Consider the following 24,777-nt stretch of genomic DNA (forward strand, 5'->3'; position numbering starts at 1 on the left):
AGTCAATCCGTGGTGACTCGGGTCGGGTTCAAATTTTTTGGTTCGCTTAAAAGTGAGTCGGGTTGGATTGGCTCACTAAATCATCAACATGTGGTGGGTCGAGCCGGGTTGGGTCGAGTTACCCGTTTTGACAATTCTATTTTTTAATATAAAACATATTAATAAAATATTTATATATTTTTTGTTAAATATTTTAATATTTTCATTTTAATTATTCGTTTTATTATATTATAATATGTTTGTAAATATTTAATAATTATTTATGTTCATATATTTTAATAACTTATTTTGTTACAATAAAATAAAATACTTTATTTAAAGTTAATGAATTCAATTTTATGTTCAATAGATTATATATTCTCTTTGTGTAACTCTTTTCACAGTTTAGGGTGGAAAGTTATTACTGTTTTTTTTTTTAATTTATTTATGAAGTATCACTCAATTTTGTCTTCTTCCCTGTTCACACACCACTACAACAGGGAACGGACCCATTTCTATTAGAGGCGCTGTACTCTTCTACCTCCGATTCCAATATTTCAGTAACACAAATTATTTTTTTCAGGTAAATGGAAGAGTCTCTTCTTAAACAATTTGTCTTAATATTACTATTCACTCTTTAGTAGGATAATCTCTTTTAATGTTGTTCAAAATCAAAAACTAAATTTATTACTTTTGAAAGAACGAAAATCAAAATACTTTAGAGTTTCGAGACTATTTCTAAGATAGAAAAAAAACATGTTTAACTCTTAGATCTATTTTTCTTATGGTTCAACCACAATTAGAAACCCATACTATTTTATGCTTTCTACACTCCTCTCAATTTACAATTTTCATCTTAAACATTGTGCAAAATATTGATTTAGAACAAAATTCTATAATTATTAACATTCTTAGCATTTATCTCAACATTTTAAATCTATTTATAAATAAATATATTTGATCTTAAATTTGTAATACAAGGTAAGATGTTTCATATCTTCCGGTGCTAAATATAAAAAATTCATAATTACTCATTCTTAAATATAAAAATTCGAATAATTTGATTATATTTATTAAAATTATTTCTAAAATATCTTAATTTATTTGAGATTTTTTTCCAGGTATTGTTTTCATTTTTTATACCAAAATTTAATGAAATTAATTTACAAAATATTTTTGAATAATATTGATACAGTTAAATGATATTAATTATTTTTGAAAGAATATAAATAATTTTTTATACGAAGGAGGGAATTCTTTTAAGTAAGATTTATTTTATTATTTGTTTTACTTATGCTGATGTTTTGTTTAGTTTCTGCTTGCTAGAAAACCAAATGGTTAAAAATCAGAGAAGCGGAACAATATCACATCAGATCCTGCTTCTTTTCTTCAACACTCTTTCTCCCTCTCACTCTTCTCATTCGTTCAACTTGTTTCTACCCGCACTTTCTAATCAAATCCACAAGGAACAAAGGAAGTTACTTCACTTCTCTGTAAACTCTTCACTCTCTTCATTCCATCAGAGAGCAAAACCTGAGAAAGAAAATAAAAGCACCCCATTAAGCAAGCCAAGCAACCCATCACGATTCCAACTTAAAGCACGATTTTTACCGCCGAAACCCGAGACCCAGATGAAGTTTTGACTCGATCCGTCATTTTCCTCAAATGGGTCACTCCAATTCTTCGTCGCCGTCCAAGCGCGGCCACGCGCGGCAGTGGCGGCTCCTGGACCTCGTTTCCGGCGTCTTCTTCTTCCTTGTGCTGCTCTTCTTCGTCATGGTCTTCACCCCGTTGGGCGATTCGCTCGCCGCATCCGGCCGCCAGACGCTGCTCCTCTCCGGTGCTGACTCCCGTCACCGCCACCAGCTAGTGGAGGCGGTCGAGACAGCTGGGCGGGGCGTGGAGGCGTGCCCCGCCGATACGGCTGATTACATGCCGTGCGAGGATCCGAGGCTGAACAGCCAGCTGAGCAGGGAAATGAACTACTACAGGGAGAGGCATTGTCCCAGGCCGGAAGAGTCGCCACTCTGCTTGATTCCGCCGCCGGACGGGTACCGGGTGCCGGTGCCGTGGCCGGAGAGCTTGCACAAGGTGTGTGATGCGTTTTTGTGCTGAGGGTACTTTGTAGAGTTGGTGAATGTTTGTCTTATTTGTGTTTTGTTAATGAATTTAGGGTCCATGTGGATAAACAACTTAGTTATGAAGTTATTGATTAAGGTTTGGATAGATTTCTCAAGGAATACTTTTAAGAAAAGAAGCTAAGCTTCTTCCTTGAGATCAAATTAGTTTATACTTAAGCTGGATTGTAAAAATTCTCTTATAGCTTCTCCCAAAGTTGATTTTAACTGAGTAACCCTTTGATTGACCCCTAACTAGCAAATTAAGGCCATTAATCAACAGACCTGTCATTTTCATAAGCTCTCAAGGGAGTCTTTCAGTAGGGGCGTGAGTTGTATACTCCCTTGTACGTGTTTAATTCCCATAGATAAAAAAACGATTAAATATTTGTCACAAAATTAGTTCAAGCAACTTATGAATAATCCATTCTTAACAGATCCACCCTTACGCTGACTTCTGTAATAATTCTGTAGAAGTCATTTATTGAGTAATTGTGAATGTTCACATTTATTGTGCATCAAAATGAATCCTTTTTTTTTTTGATTCCGGTGTTTAGTTATTGTGTTTGTTGACTATTGTTGACTTAGAAGCCAAGGAGCTAGTTTTGTGGATTTGGAGTTTAGAATGGGATGGGGGTAAAATCGGTTGTATTTTTTATTGTTCATTTTGTGTTTTGGAAGAAACTTGCATTATTAGCGGTTTTGGATCTTGGACCTTGTTGCCAGTATGATTCTTGTTATTGATCCGTCTTGGTGGTTGAAATAATAAAGTATTTGTGCTGTTTGTTGAGGAAGAGTTCATATTTTAATGGTCCAGACCAAGATCAATTAATGATTAGATGTTAGTACAATGTTTTTGAAGGAAGTGCGGTGATGGGTGTCTCTATTTAGAGTTTTTATTGATCTAACGGATGCTCCCTTATGGCTGTCTCCAATTTAGAGTTTTTATGGTCTAAAGAACGTGCTCATGTTTTTCAGTGGTGAAATTGTGGCTACTATGGCTACCTCGTATTTATTTCTAGAATCCCCTAGGACATAGAGAATTCCTTTCAGAATAGGAATTCAAATCCTTAGGAAAGGTCTCTTTGGTGATGGTGTCACTTTATTTTAATCATGATGTTAGGCTGGCAGCCAAAATAGAATTTAGGATATAGTGTGATGAAATTGAGAACGAGATGGTACGGAGAAAAAGGACAGAAAAGAGAAGAAAGGATTAAATTAGATTCTTTTGAGTGATCAATTTATTTCTATCTAATACTTCCGTAAATGGTCGATCTAAAGCCAATTGTTCTTGAGTAAATTTGTAATTCCTGATAGAGCTATGGACAAAATATGTTCCCCTAATAGTAGTTGTGTTGTGTATATGGCCACCTGATCAATTGATGTTCCCCTGGTTGCTTTCTGTATAGAAGGTTCTCATTTTAATTACTCTATTCTTAAAAATATTTTTAAGAGGATGGAAGAGAGATGGTAATGCCCATAATAGTTTTCTTTCTATATTTTCCACTTTTTGCTCTTTCACATTTAACGAGGGACATCTTCAAGATGTCCTATACTGTAGTTTAGAATGATGATGGAATTTATCACTCATGATTTGTCTATCCAAAACATTGATGATATATTCTGTGCAGATATGGCACAGCAACATGCCATACAACAAGATTGCTGACAGGAAAGGTCACCAGGGATGGATGAAACTAGAAGGTCAACACTTTATATTCCCTGGTGGTGGTACAATGTTTCCAGATGGAGCAGAGCAATATATTGAAAAACTTGGTCAGTACATTCCAATAAGTGGAGGTGTTCTGAGGACTGCACTTGATATGGGGTGTGGGGTAAGAGGTGTTATACTGTTTTCCTTTTGAGAATTCATTAGCATTCATTGTTGTTTAACATGCAAACATATCTCATTTCTTTACAGGTTGCTAGTTTTGGAGGATTTTTGCTCTCTCACAATATTTTGACCATGTCTTTTGCTCCAAGAGATTCTCATAAAGCTCAAATACAATTTGCTTTGGAAAGAGGAATACCGGCTTTTGTTGCTATGCTTGGTACTAGAAGACTTCCATTTCCTGCATTTGGATTTGACTTAGTTCATTGCTCTAGGTGTTTGATCCCATTTACAGCCTACAGTAAGTTCTGCATTGCAGCTCACTTGTATGTCTTCCGATATTCTACACACGCTTGTCACATCCCTAATACAGCGGATCTGCCTTGCAGATGCCTCTTATTTCATTGAAGTTGACAGATTGCTTCGCCCTGGTGGATATTTAGTTATTTCTGGTCCCCCTGTTCAGTGGCATAAACAAGATAAAGAATGGTCTGATCTCCAGGCTGTGGCAAGAATCTTGTGTTATGAACTGATTGCTGTAGATGGTAACACTGTGATCTGGAAGAAGCCTGCAGGAGAAACTTGTGTTCCTAATGAAAATGAATTTGGTCTTCAGTTATGTGATGAATCAGATGACCCAAGTCAAGCTTGGTAATTTCCAGCAGACTAGCTAGATTAAGTTATTTCTGCTCTTATTTTCAGTGCTTTGCAGTTTGCTTTGTTCGGCATCAGTGTATAGTACTACTAGAGTATATGTTGCCATTGTTAAAAGATCTTATGGATTATTTTAAATTCAAACATAAGTTGATTGTTTTGTAGGTACTTGAAATTGAAGAAATGTGTCAGTAGGACATCTGTAAAAGGAGATTATGCTATTGGGGTAATTCCCAAGTGGCCGGAGAGGTTAACTACAACACCTCCAAGATCCACCCTCCTGAAGAATGGTGTTGATTTGTTTGAGGCTGACACTAAGAGATGGGTAAGGAGGGTGGCTCACTATAAGAATTATCTAAAAATCAAGTTGGGCACTCAATTTGTACGCAATGTCATGGACATGAATGCATTATTTGGGGGTTTTGCTGCTGCCTTAAAATCTGATCCTGTGTGGGTGATGAATGTAGTTCCTGCTGAAAAGCCACCCACTCTTGATGTTATCTTTGACAGAGGTCTCATTGGAGTCTATCATGATTGGTGAGCTCTGATCTTTATCTGATCATTTTGGCACTTGTCTTTGAAAATAAGCCTTCATTTTTGAACTGATAATATAATTTGAAAATAGGAAATGTTGTGAGAAATTTTTGTGGTTTGCAATGATTATCCACATGGTATTCAGTGGTTTTATGTTGTTTGCAAGTTGCTTCCTTCTTGTTCTCCAATTTTTACTTGGTTGCAATGCTTGTCGCTCTACTACGCTTGAAAATTACTGACTTATGCTGTATTATGGATCTGTCTGTATGTGTGTGCTAACTGATATGCCTGTATAAGAAATTCAGGGTGTGTCAAGCTAACTTTGTTCTCATTTTAGATTTTTTGGATCTAAATTTTATGTTAAACTGCCCAATTAATCATATGGCTTATTCAAATAAAAGTTTAGTGGTAACATTTTGTGATTGTAGCGAATCTTCTATGGAAAAGGAGTGAAAGTCTTCTACATATCATTGTAACATAAAAAATTAAGCACATAAGCTCTCTAACTTTGAATTTTAATCTAGATCCTGCATCTGATTTTTTATTTAATATATTTGAATATGATTTTTCAATTTATAATGGATGAATTTTATTGGATCTAAGTTTTATGGTTCTGTTCCCAGGTGTGAACCATTTTCAACATACCCTCGTAGCTATGATCTAATCCACGTAGCCAGCATCGAATCCCTTATAAAAGATCCAGCTTCTGGTAAAAACAGGTATTGATTTGGGATATCTACTTTTCGCATAAAGGGACTGTACTACAAGATCCTGGTGAATATATTGAATTCCTAAATGAAAACTCATGGTCATTGCATATAGATATTTGTTGACAAAGAGAACAAACAAGGCAAGCGTGATAGAAAGAAACATTGCTACGGAAACTAAGTTATAAGTATTACATATGAACATGTTACATGTGTACTGAAGCATATATCTTCAGTGCTTCATTTGCCTCCGAACTAGTGGTTCTATTGTGATGTTCAAGAGAAACAATTATATTCACTCAAGACTTATAGAGTGTTTTCATTCTCTCTGCATTTAGAAATTCTTTACTTTGATGCGAAATAGTAGACAATGATCTCACCTGGGTAGCTTCACACTTTGATTGCAGATGTAGTCTTGTTGATTTGATGGTAGAAATTGATCGAATGTTGCGTCCTGAGGGAACTGTGGTGGTTAGGGATGCACCTGAAGTGATCGACAAAGTAGCTCGCATTGCCGGAGGAGTGAGGTGGAAGCCTACCGTTTATGATAAAGAACCTGAATCACACGGCAGAGAGAAGATTCTTGTTGCAACCAAGACTTTCTGGAAGCTCTAAGTCACACCCCATTCACACAGCTCTGTAATTTATAGGTAACTTCCCTTTTTCCATCATGTGGGGGTGAAGGTATGCATCAAAGAGATGCTGTTTTCTGACTCATAATATTCTCATACAAAGAAGATAGTGAGGTAAGATTTCAAAAAGATGGGAAGACCCTTGTGCAGTTTTTGCATGGAGAATGTAATACAGTGTTGTTTATATTTTCTCTAAACTTTAAGGATGTGAGATGTAATTCAAAACTTCTTTTTTATTGAAAAGAAATTATCATTGATTATAATTCAACTACTGTTCTGTGTTCCCTTTTATTTGTACTTTATTGTCAACTTTTTTCATGCATTGTGTTTTCACCCTTTGTTGGTATTTGAATCAAGTGGAAAAAATTTCCTTGTTTTGGTTTTGTGTGAGGGTGTTCTTGACGCAGTCTTTAGGTTTCTATCCTGAAAAATCACAATGGTAAAAAAACCGTACACAGAAACTGCGTTTTCTGTCACGTTAGCGCGAACCATGAATAGCTTGTACCAAACGCACTTATTTTCGCGGCCACCGAATAAGTTCATTATGGTAAAGGAAAAGATAGAAATCTAGACGGATGAATCTGAAAGATTAATTTCAAAAGAAGTTTAGCAGTTTAAATATTTTAATTTTTTTTTTTCAAAACTAAGTCAATTTATACAATGGATGGAATAAATCAGATTTTAGAAATAGAGATAAACAATATTTTTTTATGTATAAATCAAATACATTTTTAAAAGGGATTTAGTTTTTGAAAAATATTTACAGAAAACTTGTTTAAACAACAAATACCCCCTAGAAGAATTAGTGCCACATTGAATGAATGAATTTGAGAAGTTACTTTTTAATTGCTTGGGGAGATTGTAATGGATAAACACACTAAAATCCTTACAAATTCATTTAAAATAAATTGAGTTAATTGTTTTTAATGATCAAATGAATTCAATTTAATGCAATACCTTAACGGTTAGGTGATCAATTATTTATGTTAAATCCCAGATGTAATATGATTTAATCAAAATTAAATAAAATTTGACGAGATTAAATACCTGTTCACTTCCAACATGTTAGGTAAAGTTTGTTTAGAGCAGCTTTTATAAACCAATTTAAAATAATTTGTTTTTTTATAAATTAGTATTAGTTTGTATTGAGATAAAAATAAAATTTATAAAAATATATATTATAAATAAATTTATACATAAACTATGAAAAACTCATAACTCTTTTTATATAGTTTTTCATTTGTCTAACAATAATTAAGACTATACAATTACGTGGGCCCTTACCTTTTTAATGTCATTCAATACACACGAAATTCAGACATGTTTTAGTATTTTGAGCATGTAACTTCTTTGTGTTTATCTGAACTAATTCATATAAGATTTTGACATTGATAAATTGCTAATCGAATCATTTTTATTTTGATATACTTCAATGATGTATTAAATAATTTTAGGTGAATGCAAAAATATATCAATGATAATAAATTTTAATCAGTTTGTATTATAATAAACATAATAAATCATCTATATATTTGTCTAAAGTTGAAGCTTTCCTCTTTCCTTTTGTTGGTAAGGATAACTGAATTCAAATTTTGAATTTGTTAAGAACTGATCTCCTTTTTCAAACTACTAGTGTAAACACAGGCGCTATCGCGCCTGTGTGTACGCATTTTTTGAATTATATTAATAATTGATGATATTGTAATGTTATTAATTTAATAAACAAAATAACAAAATAAAAGTATATTTATAAAAAATAAAATAAAATGTACGGAGAAAATAAGAGAAAAATAACTGTTGATGAATAGTAAGAGAAAAAAAGAAAAAGGAGATAAGTAAATAATTTTATAAAAACTTGTAAAAGTAACCGTTAATTTTTAAAAATTTAATAAATAATTAAATTATAAAGGATAAAGTTGGAATTATGAAATGTGGACACAAAAGAGGGAATCCCCTTTATATATAGTTATAGATACTTAAAAAGAGGGGTACGAATAGTAATTTGGGGTCCTGAATATAGTAAAAGCTAGTTGGCCCACTTGAGTTGTTAGCTGAAATGAGAATAGACTCAAAAAATAATAAATAGCGTGAACTTATCAAATACAGGGGTGCCATAGTGATCTAAATTTCCAAATAATATAATATATTGTGTTTTTTAGTAAGATTTTATTCTTACTTGTATTTGAAGGTGAATGATTTTCTTGATATATATTACAAGTGATTGGTGCAAATTCATGTTAATGTTAAAAGTTGTTATTACAAGTTTTTTATTTTAGTAAAACATTTACATCAACGGAAATTACAGTATACTAATAAATAAAACAACATACTAATCAAATTTACTAACACTGCATATAAATTAAAGTATATATCCAAAATACAATTAAATATAATTGTAGTGATTATTATTGAATGTATTTCTTTTAAAATTAATAGTATTCAAAATTTATTTTATATTAACTATTTTAAATGGTAGATTCAATCACTTTATTACTTTTATGTTAACAGCGATGTATTAGAAAGAATTAAATAAATAAATAAATTTGTTTGATTAATTAATTATTTATATTAAATATAAATTCTACCTAAAGCTTTAACCATACCTGTCATTACATAATATAATACCAGCAAAATTTAAAATTATCATCCATATAAAATATGTGACCGAAAAGATATTTGAAAAAGAAATACAAGTACAATAATATAATAACATATAATCTAATTTTATTTAGATTATCCATTATAATCTGCCCAAACACAGCATTAATGTTTTGAATAGCATTCAAACGAGTTTCAAGGTTGGCCATCGATGCAATGTGAAACACAGAAAAATTGACTTATATTGTTTATTAAAATGAAGAACATTTGACTTATCAAAACCTACATAATCGTTCCAGCAATGTCGGCATTGCTTTTGTTGATCATGACACCGTGATTCTTGCTATGTCAGGAATTTCAATTCTTCTATGAGTTTACGATATTATTTATTTTATTATATTTTTAAAATATATTAATATGTTAAGGTATTTTAAAAAATTTAAATAGATTTAAATCTATATATTTTAAAGAATCTGAATTGGTATCTCATTGTTTAATAAAGTGAGTCCAAAATTTAGAATCTCTTAGAAATAATACATTGTTGTAAGAAAAACCCTAATTAAAATAATTATAAAAGTATTTAAAAGAGTTAGTTATCAATAAATCGAATGTGTACGAATTTACTAAAATAATTAGATAAAAACAAATAAACAAGAAGAAATTGAGTTCTAAAATAACGAACATAAGCCACACAAAACGACCTAAAGATGGGTATAGTATTATGATATTGAGAAAGTGTTCGTATTATATCTGCAAAACAGTTATATGAAATAAATGTTTAACTAATGCATTAAATGAAAATTCAGATTGGAAAAACTTGAATAATATAATTCGGTCAAAATTTGCAATACTCTCCGAGCAGTTAAGTTTTTATCAATAAAAACCACTAAAATATATATATATATATAATTCAATTTAACTAATCCTAACTATTTAATATTTTTAACTTTTAGTTTCTATTACACAAGAACATCGACAAATTAATATGGTATCGTACAGTAAAATTTCGTCGGAAATATTTACTTAAATGATATGGTTTACTATTCTTGCTAAGAATTCTATTTTTAGGAAACTCGATATCAATTTTTTGTCAATTGCTTGTCCGTAAATCATAATATAGACTATAAAAGAAATTCTTCTTAAGAATCAATTTTAGAAATTAAAAATGGTTAGTCACTGACCAATTTAAATATTGATTACTAAAATATTAATTATTAAAATAGTCACTGTTATAAATAAAAAATTATAATTGATTTTAAATTAGTTTCTAAAATTTAGCTATCAAAAGAAATTGGTCACTAACAATTAATTACTAAAATTTTTGCTACCAAAGAAATTGATTTCTAAATTAATCTATAATTAATTAGTGACTAATTTAACGATCAATTATTATTTTTTATTCATAATAGTAATTATTTTAGTAATCAATAATTTTTTATTTTGTAAATTGGTATCTAAATTGATCACTATAGTGACTAACAATTTTTTATCATTATAATTGGTTGTTAATGAGACATTTTCTTGTAGTATTATTATCCAATAACATATAAAATAATTTACTAATTTTTTCATCAACCCCCTAATAATATTGTTACACACGTTGTTGCCTAGTTTCGAATGACTTAGTGTTTTTATTTCGCTCAGTATTGACCAAGTGTTTGATCATGGTCTCTAAGAGACATGCCTTTTTGTTTCTTTGGCTTTTTTAGGCGGTAGTTAGACAGAAGCATGTTCAACATCCCTAGTTATTCTTCTCTCCTTTTCATTTGCATGAACACTTGAACCTTTCTCAATAAAGTCTCTCATTTTTTTTTTCTTTTGTTGTGCCATGCATTGTGCGACCAACTTCATATTTCTCTTCCTTCACATCCAAAGCTCATCACACACACACACACACGTATCAAAGAGAATACGGTTTGATATGGCATCAAAGTTCTTATTTAGAAGGGCTCTATTGTGCCATTCTGATATCTTGTCCTTGTTTTCTTCTTTCTTTTTTTGTTTTTGTTTTTTTTTTCTTGTCCTTTTTTTTTTGCATGGCAGAAGACTAACCAGTGCAAAGTTTCTTGAATCTACAGTCCAATGGAAATCCAATTGTTTCCCTTGTTTTTCTCGTTTTAGGTGGCTCTAATTACCATTATTGGAGTCAGTCTATGCTCATAACCCTAAGTGTTAAAAACAAAATACAGTTTGTCCTTGGCATTGTCGTTCGACTTGCCAAGAATGATCCAAAATTTGTTTCTTGGTACATATGTAATAGCATGGTTGTATCTTGGTTGGTGCATTCCATTTACCTCTTTATCTGACAAAGTGTTATTTGGATGGATCAAGCCTGCCAAAATCTAGAATGATTTCAAAAATAATTTTTCTCAAAGAGATTGTTCACAAATATCGAATCTTTAGATGGAAGCAACTACCTTGAATCAAGGTGATCTCTTTGTTCCAGATTACTTCATAAAGCTCAGAGTTATATGGGACAAATTAAAAAACTTCAAACCTACTCCTATATGCACCTTTAAAATGAAGTGTTCTTGCCATCTTTCTTTTGTGTTAGCTCAGAGAAAGCTAGAAGATTATGGTCTTAATGAGTAAGGGTTAAGGTTATGGTTAGAGTTTAAGGTTAGAGTTTCGTGTCATGGTATATGGTTAGGGATAGGGTTATGGTTAGGCTTAGAGTTTAGGGTTATAGGTTAGGGTTTCATGGTATGGTTTGTAGTTATGGTTAAGGTTTCAGGTTATGGGTTGGGGTTAGGGTTAGGATTTAAGGCTTATGGTTTAGCATTTAAGGCTAGGGTTAAGATACATAGTTACGGCTTACGTTTATGATAAAAGGATAAGGTTATGGTAAGGTTTAGGGTTTGGGGTTGTCTTATGGTTAAGGTTTAGGTTAGGGTTAATGGTTATGGTTTTAGGTTTAGGTTTAGGTATGTTAGAAAAGTATAAAAATGATTAAGATGAATACAATATAAGTAAAATGACTCATCAAATTTGTTGAGGTGTAGGTCTTTTTAGTAATTAATATGATTGTGAAGTCCCACATCGGGTAAAAATGAGTGAATCCATAAGTGAATGACCTATAAACCCACTAAGGGGGATATTGTTATGGTTCAATGTGAGTCTGAAGTCCCACCTCAGATAATTAAATGTGAGATGACTAGTATATAAGGAAAAAGAATCATCAAATTCATTAAGGGGGAGATTGTTATAGTGGTCAATATGATTCTAAATATTGGATAAAAATGAATAAAATAACTAGTATATATAAGTAGAGGGATTATGGTTAAAGTTATTGATTAGAGTAGGGTTATGTGTATTTATTGTAAGGGTTATCGTTAGGTTTGATGTTTATTTTACGTTTAGGGTTTATGGTTTATAGTTAGGATTAAGGTTAAGGTGTAGGGTTAGAATTTAGGGTTATGGTTTAAGAATAAGGTTATGATTAGGGTTATGGTTAGGGTGTCGAATTTGGGTTTCGAGTTATTGTTAATGTTAGTTTTAAGGTTTAAGGTTTTGGATTTAGAAGAAGGGTTTAAGGTCTTTGGTTTAGGTTTTAGTAGAAAGGTATAAAAATGAGTAAGATAAATACAATATAAGTAAAATGACTCATTAAATCTATTGTGGTTTACATTATTTAAGGTTTAAGGTTGGGGTTAGGGATATGGTTAGGGTATATGTTTAGGTTATGGTATTGTTCATTGTTAGGGTTAGGTTATCATTTAATGTTAGTTCTTGAGGTTAGGGTTAGAATTATGGTTTAGGGTTATGGTTTAGGTTTCGTGTTTGGGGTTAGGCTAAGGGTTAGAGTTTAACGTTTAGGATTTAGTAGAGGTTTTAGGGTTTAGTAGAAGCATATAAAAATGAGTAAGATGAATACAGTATAAGTAAAATGACTCATCAACTCTATTGAGGTGTAGATTGTTTGTAATCAATATAATTGTGAAGTCCCACTATGGGTAAAAATGAGTAAAATGACTTGTATACATGAGTAGAAGAGTTTAGGGTTAGGGTTTAGTAGAAGGGTAAAAAAGGTGATTAGTATATAAGAAGAATGACCCTAATAAAACCTATTTAGGACATGACTTCTAGGAATCAATGCATGTCCTAAGGCCTAAATCATGTAAAAATGAGTAACATGACTAATGTATAAGTAGAATGACTTGTAAATGTATTGAGAGAGAGAGTTTGCAATGATGCAATATGAGTTCAAAGTGTCATGTCAAATAAAAATGAACAAAATGACTTGTATATATATGAAAAGAAATACTCATCAAATCTACCGGAATTAATATACAATGTATTTAAAAAGACAACAACAAAAAAAATAGTAAAAGAACGGTTTAAATTTAAATAAGTTTTTCATTTTTTTTTAGTTTTAATAGTTTGATTGTTTAGGACTACTACTTTTTCTAGAGCCTTTTTATTTCGTATCTGGTTCTCTGCTGATTTTATAAAAAGACTAAACCTTAAAATTTGAAAGTTGAGAAGGAGAGAAAGAAAAGAAAAAAGTGATTTTGAAGTTTGAAGGCTAAAAAATAGATTTTGGCAATAGCCTATTGGTAGGTAGTATGTATAGAATTAAGAAGGAAGTGAAAAAACATGAGTAGTGTGGTTGGGCAAAGGAGGGTTCCTTGAACACAAAGCCAGACCACAACAGTTGTAGATGTGCTGGAACACGAAATTGCCATTCATAAATGCAAACAAATAGCCACACCTAACCCACACTACCTTAGTGGTCCTTCCTTCTCCTATACCTAATCTCTTTCTCTCTCTAGTCCAAAGAAAGTGAAGACATATAAGGGTGAAGAAGGTGTCCTCATCTAGGGCTGAAATTTGAGTGTGAAAGGTCATGTGGGGTTCTGGGTCTTCCAATTCTATCCAACTTTATTTATAAATATATGTTCCTATATTTCAGTGCCACCATGACAGTGACTCATTCTTAATTTTGGCTTTGAATTTCACAACCGCCACAGCTTTCACCTCTTCCACTCACCCATATCTTCATGTTTCATACCATTCTCAACATGCATGCATCTTCCATCTTTTTCATCTTCACTTTCAAAACTCTATACTGTCTATCATTTTTAATTCATTATTCTACGTTAAACTTTCTCACTTTTCACATTCAATGCTCCTCTATCGAATACAAACAAAACATATCTCAATTTTATATCACTTAAAAGATATTGGTTATGTTCTTTTAAGTTTTTTTACTTCAGACTAAGAAGAAATATATTTACTCAATTAATTATACTTGCCAAAGATTTAAAATAAGGATTATAATAAATTAATCAGAGAGACTTAATTAATTAAAAACAATTAGGCTATTCAATTAGGAAAATTAGTGAGTAATTAGTGGATATTTGCACTCGGCATTTAAAATAAATAATATATAGTAATTTATAATTAATTATAAAACAAAAGTTATTTTATACTATTTAGGGATCTAATATCTTAATAACTTGATATATATATTGGCTAGGTACATGGAAATAACTGCATTGACGCGACAACTAGTTAGAGTAGTGCAGTGGTGTGTGAAACTTGATCAAATTTATAATTGAAAGAGATTTTTACCTTTACTTCTAAGTACATTTCTATATTAATTACTGAATCTATATTTAAAACAGACACACTTTAAAGTTTTATTTAACATCACTTATGTAGAAGGTTTACTTTCAATATTAATTACGAACATAACTAATATCTGACATTTAATTTTAATTATGCTCATAATTGATATTATATATTTAATTTATACCGGTGAAAACACGTATATTTACTTTTTTATAATAAAAAATAAATTATGATTTATTATCATTAAAAAATTAAATATAATATTTTTCTAATTTTATTGTAAATATTTTGAATTTATTTTATAGATAATTTTATAATTAAAATTTTTTAAGTTTTAAAAAAATAGTAAAATGAAAAATTGATTAAGTTTAAAAAAACAATTACTTAAAAGATAAAATTGATTAACTTAAATAAAAATTTTATTTATATATAGGTATATCACTACTAGAAATTCTCATATCACTACTAAAAAACAATTATATGGAATTTTTCTTGCAAATTTGTTAAAAAAATTTGCAAGAAAAGACTTTTTTCTGTTATTTTTTAATTGGTAGGTAATTTCTTCGTGTGTAACTATTTCCTACGAAATTATAAAATTTACAAATATTTCTTACGAAATTTGTTGTGAAAAGTGTTTTATACAAAATATTTAGAAAGAAAATTGGTAGCAATTTCTTACAAATTTTTTTTCACAACAAAATTTATAAGTATTTCCTAAAAAAAAATTAAAACACAATTGACAAAACAAATATGAGTTTTTTAAGTAATGTATGATACTAAAAGCACATTAGTGAAAACTGATATAGAAAATATGATAATTTTTAATATATTATTTGTTTTATAATAATTTATGATATTTACAATTAAAAAATAAATAGTAATATAATTTAAAATTTAAAACGTTTGTAACTAAATTTTATAATACACATAAATAACTATATTATTCAAACTTTGAAAGAAGTTTTGCATGTTCATTCATTCTTAACTTCTAAAGATATTGTTATTTATCTGTGTCAACTATTTCTTTTCTCTTAATACCTTCAATATAAATTAAATTGTGAATATAATTTTGTCAAGTAAATACATAATTTTTTGAAAAAATAATAAAGGTTATATTAGTTGCTTATAAGAATTTCTAATTTTGCTTATCTATCACTATGAACTACATCCATATGATACAGTCACATTCTTATCAGTAGAGATATTTATAAATATCGAACCCATTATAATGTATAATAATTGAATTAAATTAGAAAAAAAAATAGTTTTTTGAACTAAATTGTACTAGACAACAATTTAGATAAAATGGTAATCGAAGACAAATAATTAGAAAATATAATTAATAAATGTCAAATATATACCTATTTACCTTGTTTTTATGTTAATGTTGAGCTTATGATACTATAAGTAAAATTAACAAACTTTATCCTTAACGGAAATAACTAAAATGTCAATCATTGGTATTTGTACGATTATTTTATATAAGGTAAAAGTTTTGACCAAAGGATAAGTCTTTAATCTATCAATTAGTTTTAGAAGAATTTGAATTTTTTACTGTATTTTTCTGTACTGATTTTCTGTTGTGTCTGTAGAATACATTGATATACATTATTTCAATGTTTTAAAATATACTAAAAAGTATTTTAAAGTATCAACATCAATATATTTTGAAAGTATAACAGAAAACAACACCAAAAAAATTAAAAGAGAATCTGAACTTATTTTAAAATCAAGGGGTGGGAAAGACTATTGCAGATTCATCAATTATCCTATTATGGAGACTAAATAAACCAAGTTACAATCAAATGGTTTGTTTCCTAATGGAACAATTATTAATGTAAAAATTATTATAAAGTCCATCAATTATTTTATAACCTAGGTCAGGTAGGTTAAGTCAATATTAAACTATGGTGCTTAAAATTTTAAGGCATGAAACAAATCATAATTGACAAGTATTTACTATGTAATTCTGAGTTTATCCTAAAAGTCCATTGCCTACCTGACATTTCTCACAAATTTGCCAAACAATTGCAATTACAATATGTAAGCAATCCTAGACCCAAACTGGATCTATAAATTATTATTTTAGTAAAGTGAGTTATTTATAAGTGAATTCAACCCTCTATATCTTATAAATCTAATATTAATATTTCGTGAAAATACTATTTCCAATTCTAATAATGTCTTTTCTACATTGTTAGAACATATTAAAAGTATAGCTTATTTCCTCCACATAAATTAAACAAATTAGCATTATCAATTTTTCTTTTATAATTTATAACCTTTTTAACAATGAGCTCATAAGACACATTTCATCTCTAATTACATGCCATGCCCTAAGTATACAAAACAACCAAGAAAACTAACAATTGATGACCGCCAAGAAAGATCCAGAACTAGCCCAATGAATTGAATTGGTGCAAAGATGTGAAAACTCAATAATAATTTCATATATATATATATATATATATATATATATATATATATATATATATATATATATATATATATATATATATATATATATATATATATATATATACTATAAACTTTTCACTTCGCGTTGAATATTTTTAAGACTGTGTCCATCCTTTGTTTTTCTTTAACGTAAACTTTTCGTATTAGTTAATGCGGCTCATAATTAAAAATTTGTGCAAAAATTTATACTTGGTAATAATAACCTATCGAAAATTTTCCAATGTGACCATAAATTAAAATGTATTCTTTTTTTCTAATTCGTGCGTATGCAATTCAACAACTCTACACGTTACATCCATACAAAAAATTAAAATCTACACGCTATTAATTGTTATTTTATCTCATTCTTCATATAAAATTTTCCTTTCCAAATTCTTAAACGCAATAACAATTATTAATTTTGATATATCGTATTGTAGCTCTAAGAAATGCATATCAAAAAGAATTATTTACACAACCTGGTATACACTTGAGCACAATTGTATTAAAAATATGTTGAAATATATTTGTTATTGCATGCTACACTTTTTTATAAAAAAAGAAAAGATTTTTTTTGTCTAATCACTTATATAGTTTGTTAGAGATGTCAAAATCAATTCAAAACATGAGTTAATTCACATAATCTTTAGATTAAACGGATTTAAGTCGAATTGAAAATGAGTTTAATAATTAAAAAAAGATGATTTTTTTCTCTCTAATCACTTAAATAGTTTATTAGATATGTCAAAATCGATTCAAACACATGAATTTATCAAACTTTAATTAGAAAAAAAAAATCAACTTTTCTAAATGCGAGTCAAATTAAATCTAACTCACATAATTTTTGGATTAAATGGTTTTAAGTCGAATTGAAATTGGATTCACTCTTTATTCACCAACAACAATCTTTTTATTTTTTTTCATAAATTCTTTTATTATAATTATTTATTATTAAGAATTTGATTTCTTTAAAGATCCAAACATTGTTCAATAATATTTAAATCGTTTAAATATTTAATTTATTTATTTGTCATGAACACCTTAATTTTTAACTATTATTTTTAAAATAGTGTTTATAAACAGGTGGAAATACCTTAGATATTTTATTAAATGATAAAAAAAAATGTTCTTGGAGGTTGTATATGGCAAAAGTAGTTGACTGTTTTTTTTATGGTTTTCCAATGGCTACGTAACTATAGGAGGCAAGATTTTCAATTTGGAGAAATTATTTGTCATAAGTGATTAATAAAAGCACGTATAGTTATTTATGAGATGTCACAGTTGCAGTTATGTCCGTTTGCTGCAACCTATGATATATATATATTTCATGCCAGAAGTAGAATTTCAACATGGCCAATGACTTTTCTTCCCCTACCATTTTCTTATTCTTCACACACACAATACTAAATGCACTTTTGCTTTTCAAAGATTCAGAAGCACCAACTGTTGCACCTCATTTTAAAGACAAATAAATATTCAAAAACACAATAACCATGCAGCATTAATTTGCACACTGTCTGAAACACTGAAACAATACACGAAAATCACGAACTACCACTTATGTTCATGTTTAAATGCTGACCATACTATAAAAAATTAGACTTTTAATTTGAAAAGTAGCATATGTATCAGCTTTTAATGTTGATTTATATTTTATCGGTGAAAGACTACAAGTGATGTTATAATTCTTCTGCATAGGAAGAACTAAAAGGAAAAGAAAAACAAAACGGAACATGTTGATTATTTGCAATAATGAAGAAGAATATACCCACCAAGGAATGTTGTATATATACATGTTGATTTAACTAGGTATGGTTATGAATATAGTTCTTATTCATATGCCAGAAACCAAGCACAGCATGTGCAATTTTTAATGCAAGTTGCAGGTGCATACCATATAAGGTAGAACAACTTAGTGATGAACAACATGGGTTTAAGCAAATAGGATAATTTGCTGAGTAATAATCTCTGTCTGAATTGGTTATTCACTTCAATTATGGCTTTTTTTTCTTCTTTTTGCACCACTTTAAGCCAAACTAGATTCATGTGTTTAAGTTAATGACAATAAACATGTTACAGTTACAAGCCATTTAAAGTCCCTTCTTCACCTTCAATAGAATCGTATATACCAAATGTTCCTCCATAACATGCTTTGGAGGCATTATTATAAATATAAAGTTTGATTTGTAGGATGGTATTCATTTTCGTTCAGATCTGTCAGTTTGGTCCCTGTTTATAAAATGTGTCAATCTAATACCAACTTTTGAAAAAGTGTCTTAATCATATCCCTTTCAAACAAAAATTACTAAAATCATTAACTTAATTTATGACTTTTACTACTAAATTTTAATATAAATATTAATATTTAATCTTGTAAGTTATTTTAAATATTAATATCGTTAACGGTGTTAATAATTTTTTTTTGTTGCTGAAAAGTACCTAATTAAGGCATATTTTCAAAAGTTAAAACTCAATTGACACACTTTTAAAAACGGATACTAAATTTATATATCTAGATGAAAGTGAGTAACATTCAACTAATTAAACCTAAAGGTGCATGCAAACTTTAAAATTTCAGATGACTTGGGAATTAATGTCATTATACCTTTTGGGTCTTCTTCCATTTGTAAAAACTAATGTTTTTGAATATTGGTTCAAAATATATAGGTAAATCTCAATTAGGTTTTACCTCATTTAACAAGTATATTTTTAAAATGTCGTTTTTTTTATTATTTAGCTGTGATTTTATTTTTAGTGAAACTTGTGAAGCTAAATTAGTGATTCAGTTATAAGCGACAAAGAAAATTAGTGACCTTAAATATAAACAAAATTTAACCACTTTCTTTCTATTTAATGATATCATCTTATCAATTTTTGATATTCTATTTTTAAGGACCTTTTTTATATATTTGATGTTACAATTTTCTAAAAAAAACACATATTTTCTGTCATTTTTTTTTAATATTTTTTAAAAATTACTTATAAATTTTGTTTGAATGAAAAATGTTAAGAATTTGTACAAAACTTTTTACAGAAAATTTTAATAAAAATACTTACGAATTTATAATTTTGTAGAAAATAATTATTTAAGAGTAATTTTTTTATCAATTAAAATTTTTAAAAATATATATATTTTTTCTTATAAAATTTTCCAATAAATTTGTAAAAAAAAATCCAGAAAATAAGAAAAATACTAGAAGTGATTTATAATCAAAAGACATTTTAGGAAAAAAGATATTTAAATATAATTAATAGGTTTAAATGATATTAATTGGAATTATTAATTAACGTAAAAGTTATATAGTTATTGTTTAAAAATAAAAGTTATATGTTTGTTTTATAAAAACTGAGGTGGGTTGAGATAGCAATAAAGAAATCACTATCCATATGGTTAAGTAGAAGTTATTTGTGGAGGAAGGTCAAGGCTTTAACTTGCTATTAAAGAAACAACTTACCCCTTTGTTTTTCTTTTTCATCCATTCAAACATTACACTTAATTGGTTGCTTCCAGATGTTTGTACTAATCCAACATCAGTTTTCTATGTCAGCGTAGTTCTCTATATAATAACAATATGCAAGAACATTATTTGATTTATTGAAGAAAATGATGTTTATATTTATGTTGAAGAAGATAAAGTTAACAATGAAAAAGAATAAGAATAAGTCGTATTAAGTAATTACAATTTTTTTTTCTGTAAATGATAATATTATTAATTGCGTCTTTTAATGTTCCTGTTACTCCATCTCCATGTCTCTCATTTCATTTTATTAATTGTATAATTTATTATGATATAACCAATTTCTTTGACAAAATACATTTATTAATGTTAAATATAGCAATGAATTCAAAGTAAGTATTTAGGTGAAATATCAACAAATAATACTATTATTGGTAAATTAATATTTTTTTAATTTTTAAACAATAAATATTTTGACAGCTCAGCCAATACACAAGAAGATAAAAAAGAGAGAAAAAAAGAAAAGAAAAAAAAAAGAAAAAGAAAAAGAAGGTCCAAAAATCAACATCCTTATTAACACCTCTCCTCTAAAGTCAATCAAGAGAAAATTTCATGAAAGATGTTGCAAGCATACACTTCCATAAACAAGAAGAGAGCCTAAAACCTAATGATACTAATGAAGATATGAATGTAATTAAAAAAATATTCGGAAAACACAGTATCAAAACATTATCTTAGTGTCTCTTCCTTCCATAAAAAATTACTCCTGTTCCACAAAGAGCCTGCACCCGGTAAATAAATGCATAAAACAACAAAAGTGTTGTTTTGTGACAATCTTAAGTATTAGTGAAAATTCAAAAATTAATTTGACAGAGCACCATATGCTACAACATAACATTAATAAAAAAGAATTTCAATTAGAGATTTAAAAAAAGTTAAATATATTTTTCGTCCCTTAATTTTCAGTGAAAATTGGAATTAGTCAATTTTGAAACTTTCACATAATTTAGTCTTCAAACTTTATAAATACATGAATTTAGTCCTTTTAACCAAATTTTGTCAAGTTTATTTGACATTTTAAGCATATTTCATGATAGTATATGAGTTGTTCACACGGTTTGATACATTCTTGCTTCACTGTTAATTCAAATACTATTCTAAAATGTTTTTTAAATAAACTTAACAAAATTTGGTTAAAAAAACTAATTTCACACATTTCCAATGATAAAATATTAAATCGGTCCAAAGTTTCGATGTGAATTAATTATAATTTTAAATTAAAGGTAAAGACAAAAAATTATTTAACTCAAAAAGAAACATAATAAGTAACAAACATTCCTTCTCTTAGATATTATATCATATTATATATATATATATATATATATATATATATATATATATATATATATATATATATATATATATATATATATATATATATATATATATATATATTCGATGTGAATTAAATGCCAGCCATATATAATCGAAATGCTTAATTAATTTACAGCACTCGCAAACTAATGCTGAAAGTGTGTTACGTCATTCTGTCGAATTTGTGGTAAAACTTTTGAAATTTTATATAAATTATTTACATCACCAAATAAAATTCAATAAAATTCTCAATTGTAAAATTCTCGATTAAAAAATAAAAATACTTAGTTTGACTAATTTAGCTATAAATTTATGAAATTAAAAATTTATTAGTTATTAAAATAGTCACTATTAGTTAGAGACTAATTTAAAAATTAATTTATTTTGGTAATCAAAACTTATGTACCTAATTTTTAGTGACCAATTTCATTTGGTAGCCAAAACTAGGATAGCTAATTTTAAAGATCAATTTAGTAATCAATTATAAATTTATTCATAATAATGACTATTTTAGTAATTAATGATATTTAATTTTGTAAATTATTATCTAAATTGGTCACTATAGTTACTAATATTTATTAGACACTAAAATTGGTCACTATTTAGAAATTTTCTTATAGTGTATTATTCTGTGTGAAAGCTTCTTGTAAGGACATGGTTGAGTAACATTTTTTTAATGTAGTTGTGACTTTCCTAAGATATTTTGGAGTTTTAAGATAAATATATAAAAATTACAAATTTTCAAAAGTATATAAAATATATTAAAAAAATTATATATTCAAACGAGTTTTATGATGATATTTGAGTTTTTTACACCTTTTATACATTTTCACTTCAATGTTAGTTAAAAAACATATTTGAAATGTCAAATAAATTTACCAAAATTTGATTAAAATGACTAAATTCACGAATTTCTAAAAATGAAAAGACTAAATTAATCAAAATTTTTAAAAAGTGAATGATTCTAATTTTCACATAAAGTTAAGGAATAAAAAATATATTTAACTCTTGTTGGTTCTCAAGTGGGTATTCACCAAAGTCCCACATCGAGTAATATGAAGAAGAGAGTAGCAAAAAAAATACTATAAAAGTAAAGAGTTGATTTTAGAGTTGTCACCACAACTCAATAGGTCTCTTGGGTGTATGAGGGACTTGGGTAGTTGTGTGTCATTGTAAGGTTTGCAATTTTGGTCCACAAAAATTGCACTATGAAGGGTTTGCAATTTTGGTCCACAAAAATTGTACTATGAAGGGTTTACAATTTTGGTCCACAAAAATTGTACTATGAAGGGTTTGCAGTTTTGGTCCATAAAAAATTGTATGAAGGTTTGCAATTTTTGCCAGAAAAATTGCACTTGGGTGATAATATACTTCTTGTTGAGTGGTTGTGGATGTAGGCCTTGAGGTGTCGAATCACGTTAAATTTCCTGCGTTGACTTTTTTTGGAATATATGGTTTTTATGTAACAATAAATTACATATAAGTAGTAAATTATGAAATTAGTTGTCTTAAATTAACATGATATCATCAAAATTATATGCTCTTAAAATCTATATATATATATATATATATATATATATTACAAACATTTTTTTATATCTATAAGCGTGGACATATTTATACTCAATTATTTTACACATTTATCATAAATGAAAATAGAAATAATTGTAAGTTATTAAAAAAAAAAACATCGTATTGGAAAATATCAAATATACATTTCCCCTAAGTTCATGTGAACAACATTTATGTGCAACATTATCCATTTATAAATATGTAAAGATGTTTGTTGTTTGGAAACTCCTCTATCCATATAAATTACGATTGGACATTGATGCAAACAAGATGCTAGTGGTTTTTTTTTTTTCCTTCACTTATTTGACCTTTGTTTTATTTTGATTATTAGTAAAAAATGTTAGGGATGAAAGAACATAGAAATTAGTTAGTGATATGATATATATGCATAATATGCATGAACCAAATTAAATGAACCTCAAATGTGCAACTACAGAGATATAGTATGTACCACGTACTTTCACGGAAAAAAGGAACAATCATTGATTATTTAGCACGCAATTAAAAATCTTTCTTCATCATGTGAATCAAAATCCTAATGTTGGGTACTTGAAAATCACAATTCATACATGCCATATTTCAGTATATGATACAAGCCATGTATATTATATACATTGAAGACTATTATAAACTACAAATAAAATGCATTCATTTCACGGCAATGATTGAAGTACTCTTTATTTTAAGAATGGATATTTATTTTTATTTATTTGTTTGTTAGAAAAAGGTTGAATTGATGTATTATTAGCTGACTAATGTTTTTAATTATAACATATTCACATAATTATGTTTCTGTTAATGTATGCATACACTATAATGTTGATTAAGGGAAAAAGTTTTAATTTAGGATTTATGAATGTTTACATACTTCTTAAAGTATCTATGATTTTTAATGAGTTTCTTGACTTAAAAGAAAGTAATTTTTTCAGAGAAACAAATATTTTCTTCAACTTAAGAAACATTTTTCTGTATAATAAACAATTTTCCAAGTAAAACATGAGCTCATAAATAAAGCTATCAAAAATTAAGTAAAATCTAAACATTAATTAAGTTTTATATCTTTCCTAAATTTACATATTTTAAATTGAGTTTCAAATTATCTTTTTTATATTAAATATTTTATATTTTTTAATATTTTTTTATTGAGTCATTGTTGATTAATTATTCTATTAATCAAGTAGATGATGTGTTATATTGTCACATTCTCTTGTTTCTTGTCTTCGTACAATAAATGTTAGTTTTTTTATTAACATAAAATGATATTGTCATTAATGTACAATGATAAATAAT

The 24,777-nt window shown here is 28.2% G+C and overlaps 1 protein-coding gene across 1 annotated transcript; it reads left to right on the forward strand.

Annotated features, from left to right (window-relative positions):
* Window positions 1-1,309: 1,309 nt before the first annotated feature.
* Window positions 1,310-6,722, forward strand: LOC114185288 (probable methyltransferase PMT13). The gene is made up of 7 exons (XM_028072933.1): window positions 1,310-2,070; window positions 3,728-3,931; window positions 4,018-4,228; window positions 4,317-4,578; window positions 4,747-5,118; window positions 5,739-5,834; window positions 6,230-6,722. Exons 1-7 carry the CDS (start codon window positions 1,645-1,647, stop codon window positions 6,435-6,437), a joined length of 1,779 nt encoding a protein of 592 aa, XP_027928734.1. The 5' UTR covers window positions 1,310-1,644; the 3' UTR covers window positions 6,438-6,722.
* The last annotated feature ends 18,055 nt before the right edge of the window (window positions 6,723-24,777 follow it).

The sequence above is a fragment of the Vigna unguiculata genome, chromosome 5 (assembly GCF_004118075.2).
Source record: "Vigna unguiculata cultivar IT97K-499-35 chromosome 5, ASM411807v1, whole genome shotgun sequence".
Taxonomy (NCBI): Eukaryota; Viridiplantae; Streptophyta; class Magnoliopsida; order Fabales; family Fabaceae; genus Vigna; species Vigna unguiculata.